General features: G+C 34.9%; 2 protein-coding genes across 11 annotated transcripts in view; both read right to left on the bottom strand.

The window, feature by feature from the left end:
* Positions 1 to 5,084, bottom strand: part of LOC106070682 (stimulated by retinoic acid gene 6 protein-like) — a 54,859-nt gene extending 49,775 nt beyond the window's left edge. For 2 of the 6 annotated variants that reach the window (XM_056017513.1, XM_056017550.1), the window contains exons 1-3: positions 4,677 to 5,081; positions 3,080 to 3,123; positions 6 to 88 (exon numbers count right to left, since the gene is read on the bottom strand). In XM_056017513.1, the coding sequence (XP_055873488.1) occupies positions 6 to 88; positions 3,080 to 3,121 (125 nt within the window). In that variant the 5' untranslated portion in view covers positions 3,122 to 3,123; positions 4,677 to 5,081. Of the gene's footprint in view, positions 1 to 5; positions 89 to 3,079; positions 3,127 to 4,676 lie in introns of all 6 variants that reach the window. The other 4 variants (XM_056017541.1, XM_056017531.1, XM_056017522.1 and 1 more) reach the window with 4 other exon arrangements.
* A 1,574-nt stretch (positions 5,085 to 6,658) lies between these two features.
* Positions 6,659 to 20,842, bottom strand: part of LOC106075570 (myosin light chain kinase, smooth muscle-like) — a 60,911-nt gene continuing 46,727 nt past the window's right edge. For all 5 annotated transcript variants that reach the window (XM_056017441.1, XM_056017458.1, XM_056017451.1 and 2 more), the window contains exons 3-7: positions 19,038 to 19,210; positions 15,263 to 15,380; positions 13,630 to 13,787; positions 11,842 to 11,995; positions 6,659 to 11,046 (exon numbers count right to left, since the gene is read on the bottom strand). In XM_056017441.1, coding sequence (XP_055873416.1) covers positions 10,481 to 11,046; positions 11,842 to 11,995; positions 13,630 to 13,787; positions 15,263 to 15,380; positions 19,038 to 19,210 — 1,169 coding nt within the window. In that variant the 3' untranslated portion in view covers positions 6,659 to 10,480. The remainder of the gene's footprint in view (positions 11,047 to 11,841; positions 11,996 to 13,629; positions 13,788 to 15,262; positions 15,381 to 19,037; positions 19,211 to 20,842) is intronic.

Here is a 20,842-nt window from a genome sequence, read left to right as displayed (position 1 = left end):
CTTACATAATCAGAGCCGGTCGTCCACCACATTTATTGGGCCGGTACTTTCTCTTTTCGAGGAATGACAAAAATACGATAATACATATCTGCAGACAGTGAATCAAACGTAAGGCATGGATACAATACCATCAATAAGAAACTAAAGAACATAAATGACATGGCGTCTAGGGAGAAATTGTTTGTCTGTTATATTTAGTATAGAATAATATAGATATAAGAGACACAAAGTAGTTAGAATAGACTATGAAATAAGATAATTAGCAAGCTATTTAAATACCGAATAATAATAAAAACGTCGAAATAATTTGACCGTAAAAAAAATATTTTTTTTTTCATAGAAAAACAGAAAAGACTTAGTAGAATTATAAATGTAGTGATACTTGATGAAAGTACAATGAAATGCTTGATATATTATTTTTTTAAAACGTATGCCTTAAACATCTCTAGGTTTTCAACAGTAGTTTAAGTATCAATCTATTTATATACCAAGAAGTCTGAATTAAAAAAAACAACAGATACTCCCCTGGGCGAATAATGTAGGAGAGACACAGAGAAAAAATACAATAGATTAAAAAGAGAAAATGAGTCGGAAAAGAGAAAGAAAAAGAGAGAGGCGAAAATAGAGCTAAAGAGATAGAGAAAACAAAGATAAGAGAGAGGAAGAAAGAGAGCTAAAGTAATAGAAAAAAAAGATAGAGAGGGAGAAAAAGAGCTAAAGTGATAGAGAAAAAAAGATAAGAGAGAGAAAGAGAGCTAAAGAGATAGAGAAAACAAAGATAAGAACTAGGGAGAAAGAGAGCTAAAGTGATAGAGAAAACAAAGATAAGAGAGAGGGAGAAAGAGAGTTAAAGTGATAGAGAAAAAAAGATAAAAGAGAGGGAGAAAGAGAGCTAAAGAGCTAGAGAGAAAAAAAAAGAGAGAGGGAGAAAGAGAGCTAAAGAGATAGAGAAAACAAAGATAAGAACTAGGGAGAAAGAGAGCTAAAGTGATAGAGAAAACAAAGATAAGAGAGAGGGAGAAAGAGAGTTAAAGTGATAGAGAAAAAAAGATAAAAGAGAGGGACAAAGAGAGCTAAAGAGATAGAGAAAACAAAAATAAGAGAGAGGGACAAAGAGAGCTAAAGTGATAGAGAAAAAAAGATAAAAGAGAGGGAGAAAGAGAGCTAAAGAGATAGAGAAAACAAAAATAAGAGAGAGGGACAAAGAGAGCTAAAGTGATAGAGAAAACAAAAATAAGAGAGAGGGAGAAAGAGAGCTAAAGTGATAGAGAAAAAAAGATAAAAGAGAGGGAGAAAGAGAGCTAAAGTGATAGAGAAAACAAAAATAAGAGAGAGGGAGAAAGAGAGCTAAAGTGATAGAGAAAACAAAAATAAGAGAGAGGGAGAAAGAGAGCTAAAGTGATAGAGAAAACAAAATTAAGAGAGAGGGAGAAAGAGAGCTAAATAGAGAAAAATAAAAATAAACAGGAAGATATTCAGAGAGACTAATTTGAGACACACATACACATCCAGTGAGCGCTACACACACAAACACACATTATTCAAACAGACTGCTAACAAGCAACTCATTTCTTAAACGCCACAAATTGTAATCTTTTGTTTTGTTTGTCCTTTTTCCCCCCTAGATCTCCATTCGTAGTGTTCCTGTCACATTCACTATTAGAACTTAAAGCTATCCTAAAGATCCTTACTGTCTCATAACACACACTAGATTTGTATTGACATGGGTTTGAACACAACCCGAGGGGACGTGAAAGTAAACAGCCACTCTCCGAGTTCTGTCCCGCACTCGTGACAATAATTTATTGTCGTTTTATAGTCTTTTGTTTAGTCAGGTCGTAGCTTTCAGTCATAGGTCTTGCAATTTATTCGACATAGAAATGGAACATACTTTTTAAAAAGCTTATATATCAACTCACTCTGTCTGTCTGTCTGTCTGGTAAAAATATTGTACACGTGATTTCCCCGACACCCAATCTCGAATCAAGCTGACATTTTGGACAATTATTTCTTTTACCTGACAACACATGAATCAATTTAAAAAGTATTCAATTAATTAATTAACTGTTGGTAATTAATTATTTTGTTTGGTATCTCGAACAAGGGAATGAAATTTTACATGACTGATATGATGGTCCCCTTTATAGGTAGCCGGTTAAAAGTTTGAAACTAACAATAGGTAACTCTAAAGCATTCTATTTTTATAAGCACTTCAGATATTAGTATATAACGGAAAGAGAGCTTAAACCGTAAAATAGAAATCAGGTCAATCCAAATATTTTTCTTTAAATGCATTTGAAAGCGATTATCGTTACACTTACAAAATGCTCCTTTCTTTCTCTCCCCCCCCCCAAAAAAAAAAACAACTTTTCCCAACTGGTCCAGACAAGTGATAGGATCATAGCGTATTGAGAAAGCCAAAAGCATGATATAGCGCTAAACAAAAACAATTGATAAAAAATATTTCTAATTGCACAGATTTATTATTGTTAGTTAAATTAAATTACATGAATGATCCAAACTAATTGATACAAATACGCTTAGTATTATCTTTGTTTTTTAAAAAGGTTTTTGTTTTGTTTTCTGTTATATAACGTAACAATACTGCCACCTAATAGGACGAGTCATTTGTCGCTACTAACAACAATAATTTCTAGGTGACATAACCACTTGTGAACTCAGTGAAAGAATCAGCTCAAGGGCATTATGAGTAAATAATGTCATGAGCATCCTCCTCACGGTCTCTCTAGATTCAACCTTCTCATTTAAAAAATATTAAAGGAGAGAAGACCGTTGGCTATTTATATTTTAAATATTCTCAGTCTAAATATTCATTTGATACAATGTACTAACAAGAGCTCCAAAGCCTGGTGTGGCCTAATAAATGAATGTCTTTCACTTACCGACGGAATGAGCATAATGTAATAAATGAATGTCTTTCACTTACAGACGGAATGAGCATAATGTAATAAATGAATGTCTTTCACTTACCGACGGAATGAGCATAATGTAATAAATGAATGTCTTTCACTTACCGACGGAATGAGCATAATGTAATAAATGAATGTCTTTCACTTACCGACGGAATGAGCATAATGTAGTGGATGGCGTATCTTTCCATGTCTGCTAGAATATAAACACGAAAAGGGAATTAAAATTAGGATTTAGTCTATCAGTTTCTCCTCATAATTGATTAATGACCATCTTCAAATTTGTTGATAAAGTTTTGTCGTATGGTCATTGACTCAAGTATCGATTTGTTTTGTCTTAAATAAAGTCTAAACAAAAATTATATGCAATTTTACACTTATTATAAAAAAAAAGAAAATCCTATCCATCTAATATTTGATCTTATCTTCAAAATTACAGACTTTCCTTCAAACGACCAGATAATTACGACCTAAGTGTATGCATGTGTTCATTAGAAACTTAAACTCAGCTAAGTCATTGGATTTCCTGTCTGATTCAGGTAACCCTTTCCATGCTCTAATGGCAAACTCACTATTGCGAGTTTGCCTCGAAGTGTCTCTAAATGTAGTGATTTTATTAATGTTTTTTTTTTCTAATAAAATGTGAATATTTGTTTGTTATAAATGTTACGGTTCCAATTTGTGTCTATAATCAACTAAACTGACTAGGGTTGTCCTAGAATATATCGCGTGGCAGACCGAAACCAATCGTTATAGAACATGCAACCTGTGGGCAGTTTAGACCAATAGCTCGTTGCCATGTCACAGGTCTGTACGACGTGGCAGCAAGCTATTGGTCTAAACTGACATCACGGTGTGACGTCGCAGGTCAGTGTTTTATAACGATCGGTCTCGGTTCTGATACCAACACTACCATCACGATCCCCTGCCGTTCCTCATAACGTTTGTGCTCGGACGTGCTTTCTATTCTGGTGGGACGTCCGGAACTTATACATTCAGTACGCGCTTTGTGACTTAATATGTTGCGTGAAGTCAAAAGTATTTTATAGAGACAAGATTTTCACAATTCCCACTATCAGATGAAACTTTCTTCATTGGAAAAAACTAACATACGCAGACATAACCATTGTCCGCCGGTGGCCGATTTAAAAGATTTTCACTATTTACATCTGTTCTCGGTATTGGATTTTCTTTTGGTCTTAACAAAATTAACAAAATGTGCAGATCGCAGATTGGGTGGTCATATGAAATACTGCGCTCATCGCTAACCTGAATTAAATCATTGCCAATAGTATTTATTGATATAATGGAGGTATTCGGAAAAATCTCATGTGGTGCCCCAACAGTCGAACAGATAGGATAGGTGAAGGTGAAGATGATGACTAGGAAATAAAAGAAATGAAACGAAAGCTGTAGACAGCATTTGCAATTATTTTTTTTTTTTAATTTTAAAATAATGCGGCGAAAAGAATCTTGTGGTTTAAGATGTGAATCATTGATTTCAAGCTAACAAAATATTTTAGTGATAAAGCGGGAAAAAATCGCTCTGTCAACACGATAAGAAAAATTTTTTACTAGCATCTGACAAATGTCTGTCAAAGTCTACTAAGAGTAGTTTGTCGAAAGTGAAAACTGGAATTCAAAGCAGAATAAAAGGAACAGACTTTAAAAATATTTTATCAAATAAAAAAAAGATGTAAATGTTAGTTTTTAACAACAAAAATTTCTTGATTATGAACTACAAACCTAAATGTCTTTCTTAAGAGAAAAGAAAAAAAAACAGGTCCCTAAAAAACCCACGTATCCAAATGAAAAACAGTTTAAACAGTAAATCTGAACGACGCTTGAAATGGTTGTATTCTAATGAAAGATTCATTTCCAACGACACATTCAGCTATTAGTTTCAGTACTTCCATTCCGGGAGCAGAGGTTCTAAACATAATAAAGATGTGGTCACAAACACAATTTATATTATCAGTAACTTTAGACATAATTAAAAACGTACACGATGTTACACTAAAAAAAATGGATTAAACTTTGCGAAACAATCCAATTCTAGAACGAGATATCGGGTTGTGTAGAGGAGTCCATTTAAACGTGAGGGCTTCGTTTGTAATGAACTTTTATGTCCATTTATTTTTTGGTCCTAACGTTCAAAAATCAATACGGAAGTTGATCGTTGTAGTAAGGGGAGATAAGGGAGAAAGAAAACACCCCCATCTAGGCTGGGGATTAGGAGCTGGGGGGAAAAAAAAGGAGGGGGAGGGGAGAGGGAGGGAGGCACACAGGTAGAACGTTGATAACATGGTCACAGATTGAACAGCACACTACAGCAGAGATAAGAGTAGGTTTACTCAACAGGTAACATTGAAAAAGTGTTGTTGTTATTTTTTAGACGATACCTCCCTTATAAAATTTTTTTTTCTTTATAATTCTCTTGATAACTAACAAATGATAGACCTAAAAATAAAGAATGGGAAATATTTTACTTCGCCCAATCCCCCTCCCCCCATCCCCAACGAAAAAAAACAACAACTGGTTAAGTGAATCGAGTGTCCCCAGCTCCGCGAGCTAAGGGGGGACCTGTCTGTGCAGTCACTCGACTTGTATGGTAGCTATGAGGCACTACGCCGGACAGCTAAGTTTCTTGCCAGAGCACTACGGGAGGACTAGTCCTTCCTGCTCTGATTTTTCAATAGGAGTTCATCCCAGGTTAAGTGAATATCTCAATGTACTCTATACAATTCAAATAATAAATCTATAGACCCAGACTTAGAAGACGGTGCGCAGAATGATCCTAAACGTCTATTGTTATTTAATTTTTTAATGACAACAAACGGGAATACCCGCTGTCGTATGTCTGTTCGAGGTTAAGATTGCCGAGGCCAAATTTAATTTTAGAAGATAATATTTCGACAAATTATAACGGTCAAACTAGAGTTTTCCCAATGTGGCCAACAAGCTAGTGGTTCTATTACCAAAGAAATACATCAGCTTGTCTAATTTCTAGGAAAATTCTAAGAGCCGTTTTCGATACCAGTGTTCACCAGGTTCAGTTGCCATGAAAAAGTTGCAAGATGAGAAGAGAAATGATAAAAAATTTTACAGAGATAATAAGATTTTGTCTTCTAATATGACATAGAGAGAAGCGTCTGAACAAGAAAGAGAGATTGAGAGAGAGAGAGAAAGAGAAAGAGAGAGAGAGAAAGAAAGAGAGACAGAGAGAGAAGAAAGAGAGAGATAGAGAGAGAGAAAGAGAGTGAGAGAGACCGAGAGAGAAAGAAAGAAAGAGAGAGAGAAAGAGAGTAAAAGTGAAATAAATAGAGATGATAAGTGATAGATTTTATTTTTAAGTCATTCGTTTTAATTCAAATATTTCTAATGTATTAAATGATACACAGTTTTATGTTATCTCATTTCTAAAAACAATTCATTATTGGAGCCTATTAGTACTTGTATCGAAGTGTCTTTTGCTCAGATACACTTAAATCATACTGTGTGACTCGCTTTGATTTGTCATACTCAACTTATCGGTGTCCTGGGGTCAGTATTACATTCATGAATTAAGGTACACGATTACGTTGCTACGCCACTGCTTGTATGTAGAATCACAGTTTTATATTTAAAAGTAAGTTGCTGTTTTGTTGCATTTCTCTCGGACAGGGTCTTAGAATCGGGACTTATGCAAATGTGTGTACAAACAAAAGATCAAACATTAAACACTGTCATCATTTTAGTTCATTTATTTTTCAAGTGAATAACCAGAGTACAAAATGTTTATGTTTATTTAAAGTTTATATATAAATCCGAAATCATGAAAAGTATAAATACAAATAAAACTAAAAAAACAAACAAAAAAAAAAAAACTCATGCGATTCTTTGCAATACTGAGACAACAGAATGTTTTTATTACAAATAAACTTTTTAAAAAAAAATTGTAATCAAAGTTGCTAAGTAAAAATTAACTTTTTCATTTGGAAACAAAAATTAAGAGAAATGACAAGCCAAAACGTGTTTTGATTTAGAGCCAAAAGTAAAGCAAATAAAAAGTATTTGTAGTCATGGACATGATTGTAATCTGAATGAAATATTTATACAATGTTTGTTTTATTTATACAGTCGAAGTTCAAGTTTTTTAACATCAGCTTTAAATTATCCAATCATTTTAATGTATGATTCCATTTTGACTTAACAGGCAGAGTGCAAAGCTTAGTGATAAAATGGCTGCCAGATGTTTCTAGCATACCGGACGACCTCATCCACAACCTGGGCAAATAAGTCAATTCATCCACAATCTGGAGGAAGAAATTTAATTCCTGACCCATAACCTGGGCAGTCGGCAATGTTTTCAAACGTTTGAAAGTGCCTCGAAGACCATGTTCATTTATTCATATTTACAGGGCCGGCCCAAACAATTACGAGGCCCTATGCGAAATGGATGGAGCGGGGCCCAGTCTGTGTAGGGATAAGGTTAATAAGTGAAAATTAACATTTGTATTAGAAAATAAATTAGTCTTTGCATTACAATGCCGTTTTTTAAATCAAAATGACAACATTCTCTATTTTTCAGGATATTTTTTTTATGAGTTTTCAGTAGATTTAAATAATTTCAGGAGATTTGGATGAGCTCCTGGAAAATCAGGAGGCCACTGGAACCCTGTTATAAGTTATAATGGTTTAATAATTTACACCTAGAATTAGCGCGGGGCCTATAAAAGTGCAGGGCTCACTGCGGCCGCATAGGTTGCAGTGGCTTAAGGCCGGCCCTACATTTTTAGTTCAAATGTATTTTAAAAAACAAATAATGTACCAGATCAATTGATTCATGACACATGGTCACCCACGACCATCTCATAGCGGTGGCATAACAATGCGAAAGCCTAACTTTATAAATAGCGAATTGTTTTTTAATTTCAATACTTGATTAGAATTAGACCCTGGTCAAACTTTTAAATAGTCTCATAAAACTTTGTCTCCTCTGTTTAAATAAGTCAAATTTAATTCCAATTTCTAGCCTGGAAGTCTGGTCGTATACTGTACTACATCACTGATATATATACACATTGGCTATATATACAAAAGCACTGACCTAAAAATCGTAAATTTTCTAGCCAATACTATACACATTTTAAAATCATCTCTGAAGTACAATGTTATGCTCGGTCATCATATGGTAATATAATGCTACTGTTGAAGACAAATACAAAAATAATTTCATTTGAAATTCAACAGTCCATTGGCTAGGTAGCACTTCTAGGGTGTCAGGAACTCCATGCGCATATTATCATTCTTAACATTTGAAAATGATTAAAACATTAACAATATTTAAAATGTGATTATACATTATACTTATACAAAGTCTAATAAAAGTGTATTAGTAAACTTATTTCTTCTTTTTTTTTTTAAATATATAGTTTGATTGCTTTTTTGTTTGAATTATTTCCCTTTGCTTTGATATTATATCAAGAAAAACAAACATTCTGTGTGTAATTATGTCAAGAAACGTGTTTTAAGATAACATGTGTACTGTGTAATTGTGACTAATGTGTCATCAAATATGTTTATTTTATTTTTTTCGTTTTTTATTATAGCATGAAATGAACGCGTGCCTAGAGCAGACATTTTATTGCCAATTGAAACTTTTGTTATCCTAGCATGTTTAACAAAATGTAATTAAATGATACATTCCAATTACTAAACTATCTGACAAAATAAAATATAACGTTACCAGTTTAATAGATACAGAATTCTCTTTACATATAGAGTGCTCTACAGCACTTTGTTTGATCATATAAAGTATTGATAATATTCGCATATATAGTCGTTTGTTCTTGGGTCAAAATAAACGTTTTTTAAAACTTTGCCTCATTTTGAATTTCGTAATATTATATTGGTGATTTTACCACTAAAAGTGAATCAGAGTATTCTGCTCTTTGTTTACAGTTTGAATTCGGAGATCCCGCTTAAGTTCTTTAGGCGATAAAATTCAGCAAAAGGAAAGACAAAGAACATAAAGCAATATGAAGAAACTGTGGTGTCGATAACCTTAAGAAAAAAAGTAAAAATGTAGGAAGATTAGGAGAGAGAGAGAAAGACATGTTGAACAATGTCAAGTAGACATTAAGAGACATGTTAAACAGGGCCGGCCTTAGTAATTTTGGAGGCCCTAGGCGAAGCGAATAGGGTGGCCCCAAATGAAATAGAAAAACAAAAAAAATTAAGGCCGAAAAATAGGCAATGAATGTGCTTCATGGACGATCCATGATCAGCAGACTAGAGATAATGTTTCCACTTTTCAACAATAGGATGAATCAATGATCTTCTAACAAATGTAGTCTAACAAATAGACCCAAATACTCGCGAATAAACGTTCGATCATAGTAGAGAGAGCTAGGCTAGTAGACATAGACTATCATAGAGCCATAGATTTCTATGTTTGAGACCTGTGCCAAGCCCCCACCAATAGAAGGCCCTAGGCGGCTGCCTAGTTTGCCTAGACCTAATGCCGGAGAGATAGAGCGAGACATATTAAACAAATAATGTACATTACGTTGTGCAGCAAGAAATGAGTTCCTTTAAATACTTAGAATATGTCAAGTGTTCGTTTTGTAAACAAAAAGTTGGGAAAACACTGCCCTATATACATTGTAGGCCTACATGATTTTGATATTGTGCTAAAAACGAATTTCCTTTATAACATCTTGTCCAGGTCTGATATTACAATGAATGATTTTAATGTTCTATTGTTTGCCATCCCCTTATCATGAAATTAAGAGGTAGGTATAGAGTTAAAAAAAAACATGACTAAAATGAACATTCAATGGTTTCATCTTGCACATAAATATAGTTCAATATATAACAAGTACAAAAAATGTTCATGAATACATTGGAAGCACCTCTCTCATTCAGTAAGTCACTGTAACACACATCTATTGTAAATACATCATTATGAACAAGGGTTTTGTGATTGTTGTATACTCTAATAATCAAACTAGATTACACTCAGTCATCTGTAGCATTCATTCATTAAATTATAGCGCGTTCGTAGTTAACGTTTTTACAAACAATTCATTCATAGACAGACTTCTCTCAAATTTACACCAAAAAAAAAATTTTTTTAACTCTCCTCCCCTCTTTCAATAAAAAAAAATCTGGGCATTATGCAATGAATTTAATAACAAATATTAGGACTTTGTTTCTGCAAAATACACTAGATTAAAATGAGTGGTCCACATAATATAATAGTTTGGGAAGCTATTTAAAAAAAAAAAATCATTTGTGACAGCCTACTTGGCATACTACTCCAGAAATGCCATTCTTTCTTTCCATTAGTAAATCTGGCAATAGTTATTTGATTAAACGGAAAGCCTATGCCTGTTTGAAATCGTTTATAGTCATTCAAATGCAGAGGTTATTCTGGACAATGTGTCGTAAATTTAATTTGTGTATAGCAGACAACAAAAACAAAATTTTTAGGATGACAAAATAATTTGAGTCGATTTTTTTGACACTTAATCTGGGCAAAATCTGGCATACCTACTTGTAGCATGTCAAACCGGAGTTGACTTATAGATCCCCCCTTCCTCTCTTTGACAACACACGGTCAAAGTGATTGCGATCAAACCAATCAACAAGATCACTCCTCCGACAGCCCCAACAATCGTATAAATAGTCCATGAGCTGATGGTACCTTTGTGTACACTGGCATGGCCGGCCTTGGGAGGTATAGTGGAGGCCATTTTAGAGCTGTCCTCGTCAGACGTGGGGGATGTCATCAACTCGTCTCCCGCGTTGAGATCGTCGTTGAATGACCAGATTGTAATTGTGTTGCTGGTCGTGGCGAAAGTCGTAGCCAGATATCTTTCCTCCTCCTCTTCGAAAATTCGCATCTTGTCTTTCTCCTTTTTATCTGTCTTCTTATCTTTCTTATGTCCCTTTTTGTCTTTGTTATGTCCCTTTTTGTCTTTGTTGCGATTTTTCTTGGGGCCTTTCGTTGTTTCAAAAAACTGGTCGGAATCAAACTCGTCGTCTGCTTCGGAATACGAATGGTCATTCCTGTTGCTGAAGAAGTCTTCATTCATGGAAATAGACTTGTCACTGTTGGATCTAGGTGGCACTGGGAATGATGTAAACATGTTTACACGTTAACAATAATGTGATAAGACAATGAAATTTGCCTAAATGTTACATATAATGTCAGAATTAGGTACACTATTTTTAAATGAGAGAAAATGGTGAATTAAATATAGGGTAATAATTGACAGTACCGAGCGTCTTTTTGTTTTGTCTTTATTAAGTCCGATGCTGAACATGCATGTGATGGGGTGGGGAAAGTCAGATTGGGGGACTAGCGAACACGACCGACCAAAAAGATTATTTATTGGGTGGAATTTCAATAGTCATGTGATTGGCTAGAACGGCCCTGAATGTCGCGTCTTGCTTCATAATATACACGGGTGTGAAAGAGAGAGAGCTGGCACATGTTTAGATGAAGAATACTTCTTGTATGGGAATAGGGAGACATTCGGTCCTAGATCTTTCACAAAGATGAAAGGGAGTTTAGATAAGGTCCTATGTTACTTCTAAGCGGTATGGACGATAAGTAACTCTATCGAATTGTTGTATAGTTTAAATTTATTAAAAGGTGTAAGTATATTAATGTAGCTGAATATTAATATACCGATTTTCGGATTAACTTTATAGCTGATTTCAAATCTTCTATTAAAAGTACCCCAAAAAAGGTTCACATTTAGGTCAAATAATTTCATCAAGATGTAGGCCTAGAATTCCTGAACTAAATACCAAAGTAAGCAACAATGTAATCTCTATTGACTCTAGTGATAGCTGTTATCAAGCATTGATACATTTCCCGTGCACTGATGGAACTGTTCTTGAACTGCTTGTTACTTACTGGTGGGGATGACGACAGGTTCTAAAACTTTGAGATAAGCATCGACAGTCTTCATGCCCCAGACATTGCCAATCACACACCTGTACCTCCCTTCGTCCGCTCTCTGGATGTTGGTGAACGTGAGGACTTCGAGATTGGGAGAATTGACGAGAATCTGAAAGGAAATAGAGATTTGCGTTAACTTGAAGAAAAGGCTACGAAGTTAACATGTTTAGAATACGTCGTACTTTTAGGACATGACTAAGAGTGAAGCAGAGGTCATTCAATGAATGATCAGAATACTGGACAGTAAAAGAATCGACGGAACTGTGATTTTATCCGAATATTGGTACAAGGCGAGTACGTCTAGAAGAAAAGAAATACGTTTTTTTGCGATAAGATTTCTGGAGATAATAGTATTTACAACATAGTGATTTTTTTTTTACAAATCTACTCGTCTGACCATGCAGAGAAAAAAAATGCTTATGTGCCTGCACTGAGCTTATCCCTTTCTACCTGCACTGAATGTATCTCTTTCTACCTGCACTAAATTTATTACTTTCTTTCTTTCTGACTAAATTTATTACTTTCTTTCTACGCTGAACTTATCTCTTTCTACCTCACTGAGCTTATCCCTTTCTATCTGACTGAACTTATCCCTTTCTATCTGACTGAACTTGTCCCTTTCTACCTGCACTGAACTTATCCCTTTCTATCTGACTGAACTTGTCCCTTTCTATCTGACTGAACTTATTACTTTCTTTCTACACTGGACTTATCCCTTTCTACCTGCACTGAACTTATTAATTTCTTTCTACACTAAACTTATCACTTACTTTCTGACTGAGCTTATTACTTTTTTTCTACACTGAACTTATCCCTTTTTATCTGACTGAACTTATCCCTTTCTATCTGACTGAACTTCTATCTGCACTGAACTTATCCTTTTCTTTCTGACTGAGTGTATCCCTTTCTACCTGTACTGAACTAATCCCTTTCTATCTGACTGAACTTATCCCTTTCTATCTGACTGAACTTATCCCTTTCTATCTGACTGAACTTATCCCTTTCTATCTGACTGAACTTATCCCTTTCTATCTGACTGAACTTATCCCTTTCTATCTGACTGAACTTATCCCTTTCTATCTGACTGAACTTATCGCTTTCTATCTGACTGAACTTATCCCTTTCTATCTGGCTGAACTTATCCCTTTCTATCTGACTGAACTTATCCCTTTCTATCTGACTGAACTTATCCCTTTCTATCTGACTGAACTTATCCCTTTCTATTTGACTGAACTTATCCCTTTCTATCTGACTGAACTTATCCCTTTCTATCTGCACTGAACTTATCCCTTTCTATCTGACTGAACTTATTACGTTCTACCTGCACTGAACTTATCCCTTTCTTTCTGACTGAACTTATCCCTTTCTATCTGACTGAACTTATTACTTTCTTTCTACACTGAACTTATCCCTTTTTATTTGACTGAACTTATCCCTTTCTATCTGACTGAACTTATCCCTTTCTATCTGACTGAACTTATCCCTTTCTATCTGACTTAACTTATACCTTTCTATCTGACTGAACTTATCCCTTTCTATCTGACTGAACTTATCCCTTTCTATCTGACTGAACTTATCCCTTTCTACCTGCACTGACATTTTTACATATTCAATGCACTGATCACATTCTCTCTGCACTAAACTCTCTGGTCAGAGCTTATATATACATGCCAGTGGTTCCAAACCCTATCCTTACCCAAACGTGCTTAGGGGGAGGAGACTTAAATCTATGTTAACACTTACATCCTCTACATCCTTTTTATCCTCGTCGTCCCTTTTCACTTTCTGCCATTTGATGCTTGGCTTCGGGTCATTCAGGACCTTACATTGGAAGGACACGTTAGAACCAGCAAACTGGGTGATGTTATGAGGTCCTTCTACGATCAGCGGCCAGGCTTTGGCTAGGATACAAAATAAATTCAGCGTTTATGCACACATTATGTTTAAAACAAGGTAATAGGTTCAAACAACATTTCCAATCACGTCTTAAACTTAAACCATTAGCCCATAGACAACTGTCGGAAATTATTTCGTTTAATTCTATTGGAGATGTTGCAAGATAAACGAGGTAGGATCAAGGTCGTTAAATTGAACTTCAGAATGGATCTAAAATAATTGTGACAAGATCTCATTGTTTGACAGTTGATCTTTGTCAGAGGCGTAGTGAGCAAAACGTGCGGGGAAAAGTACATTATTGGCGCCCCCTTCATTTTTCATTAACATCGCATAGAAATACAGGCTGCTTGTGGGGTCCCCATGAGGGTGGCGCCCGGGGCATCGTGCCCCCATTGCTTCTCCCTCTCTTACTACACCTCTGATCTTCGTATCAATTCTCCTTTACAACCGCTTGTTAGTTTGGTTTTTAAATATATTTTAAGCAGTCGTAGAGTGAAAGTAGAATGCTTCCGTCATTTGAATTTATTTTGTGTTGAGTGGAAATCTTAGAAAAATTTGACTCTCCAATGGAAAAAGAATTAAAAATTATCATCTACCTTTTAAAAAATACATAAGTTATCAACCCTTCCTTTAGATTGTATATCGGATACACGTCACAAGGTGGCTAGTTTGTTGTTGTTTTTTTCACAATGTTTGTAAACCTCGACAAAATATGACTTGCGTGTTAATGTACTGGCTAATACAATACCATGTACCAAATGTGCTCTGACTAAGATACTATAGTACATGTCGAATGGGAATGAGGATAAAGGCTGATGGATGAAAGAGGAGTCACGGGGACATTTAGTCATTACAGAATGATAGAATGGCAAAAGCAAATAGATATAAGTCAGTTCAGATATATCTTAAAAATCCTTTAACATTTTGTAATTTCACTTTGTAGTTTGTATATGCCCACATTAATATTTAAAATCTGTACATAATTGTAATAAATCTTAAGTTCATTTTATTCATGTATCTAAATATATTTTTTTAAAAAGATTTATACACACTTAAAAGGGGAGAACAGAACTGATGGTCATCGTATCCAGAAAAGACTTAAACACTTTTCTAGTGCAGAAATTTATCTATAAAGAAAGGAAAGATAATAGCTATCTTTACATCAAGTGCATGTGAATAACTAAAAATTCACTTTTATATACAGGAATTATCATCGACTCCGAAGGATAAGTACAATATTTCACTTGACCAAGCTAACCCAGTTGCGACCTGCTGCCAGCTACTTTCCCCTATGCCAGCAAAAGCGAAATGGCGCCTGGTTGATCTTTATGGCGCTTATGTAAGCTTTCGAGAAGGCCTAGATGCTTCCTAAGAAGAACCCAGGTCTCAGAGCCATATAAAAAGTGGTGAAGAGACACTAATACCCTAAACTCAAGGTTTTAATCTAGTAAAGTTTGGTTTTATTTATTTTATTGTTTACCTTTGACCGTGACCTCCACCGTCCAGGATAACACTTGTTTTTTCTGTGTGACATTGCAGGAGTAGTTTCCTGCCATTTCTAAGGTGACATCTTTAAGTGTCAATATAAACTTTTCTATCTGTCAACAACAAGAACAAATAGAGACTGAACAAACAAGAAAAAAAATATTTAGGATACTGTCAGAATTTCGTTAATGATTATTTAAATTTTTCTGTTAATTGTTCCCGAAAAACAAAATAATTACAGACGTTCCGTCAAAGTAGAAAATAATTAAATTTTGCGCGTGTCCTTGTATTAATCAAGTCATGCGTGTATAGTAATGATTTAATCTCTACTAAATCCGTGACATGCTCGTATGTTCAGTGACTTGAAACAATTATTCACTGAGATCATACGCGACCAGTCGTTTGAGAAGGCCTGAACACTGATCCGCGACGTCGCAACCTGTGGGCAGTTTGGACCGATAGCTCGATGCCGCGTAACTTGATATTGGAATAGTTTGAATACTTAGAGTCACTGGATATCAGAATGGTTTGAATACTTAGAGTCATTGGATATTAGAATAGTTTGAATACTTAGAGTCACTGGATATTAGAATAGTTTGAATACTTAGAGTCACTGGATGTCAGAATAGTTTGATACTTAGAGTCCCTGGATATTAGAATAGTTTGAATACTTAGAGTCACTGGATGTCAGAATAGTTTGATACTTAGAGTCCCTAGATATTAGAATAGTTTGAATACTTAGAGTCCCTGGATATTAGAATAGTTTGAATACTAGAGTCACTGGATATTCGAATAGTTTGAATACTTAGAGTCACTGGATGTCAGAATAGTTTGATACTTAGAGTCCATGGATATTAGAATAGTTTGAATACTTAGAATCACTGGATATTCGAATAGTTTGAATACTTAGAATCACTGGATATTCGAATAGTTTGAATACTTAGAGTCACTGGATGTCAGAATAGTTTGATACTTAGAGTCCCTGGATATTAGAATAGTTTGAATACTTAGAGTCCCTGGATATTAGAATAGTTTGAATACTAGAGTCACTGGATATTAGAATAGTTTGAATACTAGAGTCACTGGATATTCGAATAGTTTGAATACTTAGAGTCACTGGATGTCAGAATAGTTTGATACTTAGAGTCCATGGATATTAGAATAGTTTGAATACTTAGAATCACTGGATATTCGAATAGTTTGAATACTTAGAATCACTGGATATTCGAATAGTTTGAATACTTAGAATCACTGGATATTCGAATAGTTTGAATACTTAGAGTCACTGGATGTCAGAATAGTTTGATACTTAGAGTCCCTGGATATTAGAATAGTTTGAAATCTTAGAGTCCCTGGATATTAGAATAGTTTGAATACTAGAGTCACTGGATATTCGAATAGTTTGAATACTTAGAGTCCCTGGATATTAGAATAGTTTGATACTTAGAGTCACTGGATATTAGAAAAGTTTGAATACTAGAGTCACTGGATATTCGAATAGTTTGATACTTAGAGTCCCTGGATATTAGAATAGTTTGAATACTTAGAGTCCCTGGATATTAGAATAGTTTGAATACTTAGAGTCACTGGATATTAGAATAGTTTGAATACTTAGAGTCCCTGGATATTAGAATAGTTTGAATACTTAGAGTCACTGGATATTAGAATAGTTTGAATACTAGAGTCACTGGATATTCGAATAGTTTGATACTTAGAGTCCCTGGATATTAGAATAGTTTGAATACTTAGAGTCCCTGGATATTAGAATAGTTTGATACTTAGAGTCCCTGGATATTCGAATAGTTAGATACTTAGAGTCCCTGGATATTAGAATAGTTTGAATACTTAGAGTCCCTGGATATTAGAATAGTTTGAATACTTAGAGTCCCTGGATATTAGAATAGTTTGATACTTAGAGTCACTGGATATTAGAACAGTTTGAATACTTAGAATCACTGGATATTCGAATAGTTTGAATACTTAGAGTCCCTGGATATTAGAATAGTTTGAATACTTAGAGTCCCTGGATATTAGAATAGTTTGATACTTAGAGTCACTGGATATTAGAACAGTTTGAATACTTAGAATCACTGGATATTCGAATAGTTTGAATACTTAGAGTCCCTGGATATTAGAATAGTTTGATACTTAGAGTCCCTGGATATTAGAATAGTTTGATACTTAGAGTCCCTGGATATTAGAATAGTTTGATACTTAGAGTCCCTGGATATTAGAATAGTTTGAATACTAGAGTCACTGGATATTCGAATAGTTTGAATACTTAGAGTCACTGGATGTCAGAATAGTTTGATACTTAGAGTCCATGGATATTAGAATAGTTTGAATACTTAGAATCACTGGATATTCGAATAGTTTGAATACTTAGAATCACTGGATATTCGAATAGTTTGAATACTTAGAGTCACTGGATGTCAGAATAGTTTGATACTTAGAGTCCCTGGATATTAGAATAGTTTGAATACTTAGAGTCCCTGGATATTAGAATAGTTTGAATACTAGAGTCACTGGATATTAGAATAGTTTGAATACTAGAGTCACTGGATATTCGAATAGTTTGAATACTTAGAGTCACTGGATGTCAGAATAGTTTGATACTTAGAGTCCATGGATATTAGAATAGTTTGAATACTTAGAATCACTGGATATTCGAATAGTTTGAATACTTAGAATCACTGGATATTCGAATAGTTTGAATACTTAGAATCACTGGATATTCGAATAGTTTGAATACTTAGAGTCACTGGATGTCAGAATAGTTTGATACTTAGAGTCCCTGGATATTAGAATAGTTTGAAATCTTAGAGTCCCTGGATATTAGAATAGTTTGAATACTAGAGTCACTGGATATTCGAATAGTTTGAATACTTAGAGTCCCTGGATATTAGAATAGTTTGATACTTAGAGTCACTGGATATTAGAAAAGTTTGAATACTAGAGTCACTGGATATTCGAATAGTTTGATACTTAGAGTCCCTGGATATTAGAATAGTTTGAATACTTAGAGTCCCTGGATATTAGAATAGTTTGAATACTTAGAGTCACTGGATATTAGAATAGTTTGAATACTTAGAGTCCCTGGATATTAGAATAGTTTGAATACTTAGAGTCACTGGATATTAGAATAGTTTGAATACTAGAGTCACTGGATATTCGAATAGTTTGATACTTAGAGTCCCTGGATATTAGAATAGTTTGAATACTTAGAGTCCCTGGATATTAGAATAGTTTGATACTTAGAGTCCCTGGATATTCGAATAGTTAGATACTTAGAGTCCCTGGATATTAGAATAGTTTGAATACTTAGAGTCCCTGGATATTAGAATAGTTTGAATACTTAGAGTCCCTGGATATTAGAATAGTTTGATACTTAGAGTCACTGGATATTAGAACAGTTTGAATACTTAGAATCACTGGATATTCGAATAGTTTGAATACTTAGAGTCCCTGGATATTAGAATAGTTTGAATACTTAGAGTCCCTGGATATTAGAATAGTTTGATACTTAGAGTCACTGGATATTAGAACAGTTTGAATACTTAGAATCACTGGATATTCGAATAGTTTGAATACTTAGAGTCCCTGGATATTAGAATAGTTTGATACTTAGAGTCCCTGGATATTAGAATAGTTTGATACTTAGAGTCCCTGGATATTAGAATAGTTTGATACTTAGAGTCCCTGGATATTAGAATAGTTTGAATACTTAGAGTCACTGGATATTGAAAAAGTTTGATACTTAGAAATCTTACCTGCACATTTGCATTCCTATTGAGTTCCGTCCCATTTCTGAACCACTTAACACTAGGCTGAGGGTTACCGGAAGCTGAGCAGTCCAGTGTTTTGGTGTCCCCGACGTATGCTTCCACCAGTTTCTTGTTGCCCACTGCCATTGAACTTTGCTTCCAATCTAGATTGTTCTTTTCTGAGCAGAAGTAAGACGTTTTGTTAGAGAGCTCAGAGAGAGTCCAAAGGGAAAGAACCAACTACTATAGTAATAACAAGAGATAACAAGTACTATACAAAAGTTACTTTTAAAAAAAGACAATCTTATATTAAGTGTAATTGTATAAATTATCTAATACTATGTAATTATGTAATTAATTGTGCGGACCAGGTGGGAGGAAGGGGTATTTTGTCATTTCGCTTCTGTACGGAGGGCAGCGCCGGTCCTAGCAATTGCGGGGCCCTATGCGAAACTGATTGCGCGGGGCCTAGTCTGTGTGGGAATAAGGATAATAAGTGAAAATTAAGATTTTGTATAAGAAAAAAATCGACTAAGTTAAATATTGCGATCTGTACTTTACGAACCTTGTAACCAATGGCATATTTATATGCTAGTGACTATAAAAGTAAATAAAGTATTGGAACTTCCGATTAAGGTATAAATTTGCCCAATTATTACATGAAAGGTGACAATGCCTTTTTTCCTTTTATCACGCGTAGGATTGCCGTTTTCCGCAATGAATGACACCCATAAAGGACAATTTTGTCTGGTTTTTTTTTGCTAGAGATTTTAAAGAGTTTTCAGGAGATTTTAATACATTCAGGAGATTTCCAGGAGTTTTTCGTATATATTTGGTAATTTAATATTTACACCCTGAATTAGCGCGGGGCCTATGAAAGCGCGGGGCCCACTGCGACCGCATAGGTTGCAGTGGCCTAAGACCGGCCCTGACGGAGGGTCACGTGGTTTTCTTGATTATTCTCGAGATCAATTTAAAAATAAACAAATTTGTCAACTTTATTCGTAAACATTTGTTAAGTTTAGTTTAAAAAATATACAATTCATCATGAACTAATATTCATTCGTTTTTAATAATTTCACTGGTCACTAATGGGTTATTGTATTAGACATTAGGACAACCTGTGGCAATGCAAGGTTTTACCCAAGTACCTGTCGGTCGCGAAACTCTTGGGGGTCTATTAACGACGATTTTCAAAAGCTGGCTATAGTTTAGTTTATATATATATAAATGGCTTCTGTCTCGGAAGACAATGCGCCCTGATGAGTCACTGATTTTTGGTTTCGTTGCAAGATGGGGCAGAATCTGGAATGACTAATCCAGTCCATTTCGGAGCTGCAGAGTTTGACACAGTTCATGCATGAATAAGCATCTGTTTAAGGACTAGCTGATAGGGCAGCTTTCTTTTTCTTTCTCTTCACTAAGGCAGCTTCATTTTCTTTTGCTCTCGGCGAGGTTCGTACCAGCAAGCAGAGTCTGTCTCAATGCTGTGCCTGTGGTTCTTGCAGACATCTCTGTAGGTTAGTCTTGGGGGACCCTTGGGTCTGATTCCCTCAGCAAGATCAGCAAATAGGATGTCTTTAGGTATTCTTCTATCTGGCATGCGGGTGATATGTTCGAGCCAGCGTTGTCATCATAATAGACAGAGTCAAAATATTTAATGTATGGTCCATCAGCCTAACTTTTGCCAGGGTAATCACGAATGTCCTATGATGTCATTTCAATAAAAGAATTATAAGAAAGCTCCGTTTTTTTTAAAGAATAATTTCCGTATCTTTTTTTTATACTTGTTTCGTCATCTTTGTGAATAA

This window comes from Biomphalaria glabrata, chromosome 1 (assembly GCF_947242115.1).
Source record: "Biomphalaria glabrata chromosome 1, xgBioGlab47.1, whole genome shotgun sequence".
Classification (NCBI taxonomy): Eukaryota; Metazoa; Mollusca; class Gastropoda; family Planorbidae; genus Biomphalaria; species Biomphalaria glabrata.
Note: the sequence above shows the minus strand (reverse complement) of the source record. Positions and strands in the feature narration are given on the sequence as shown.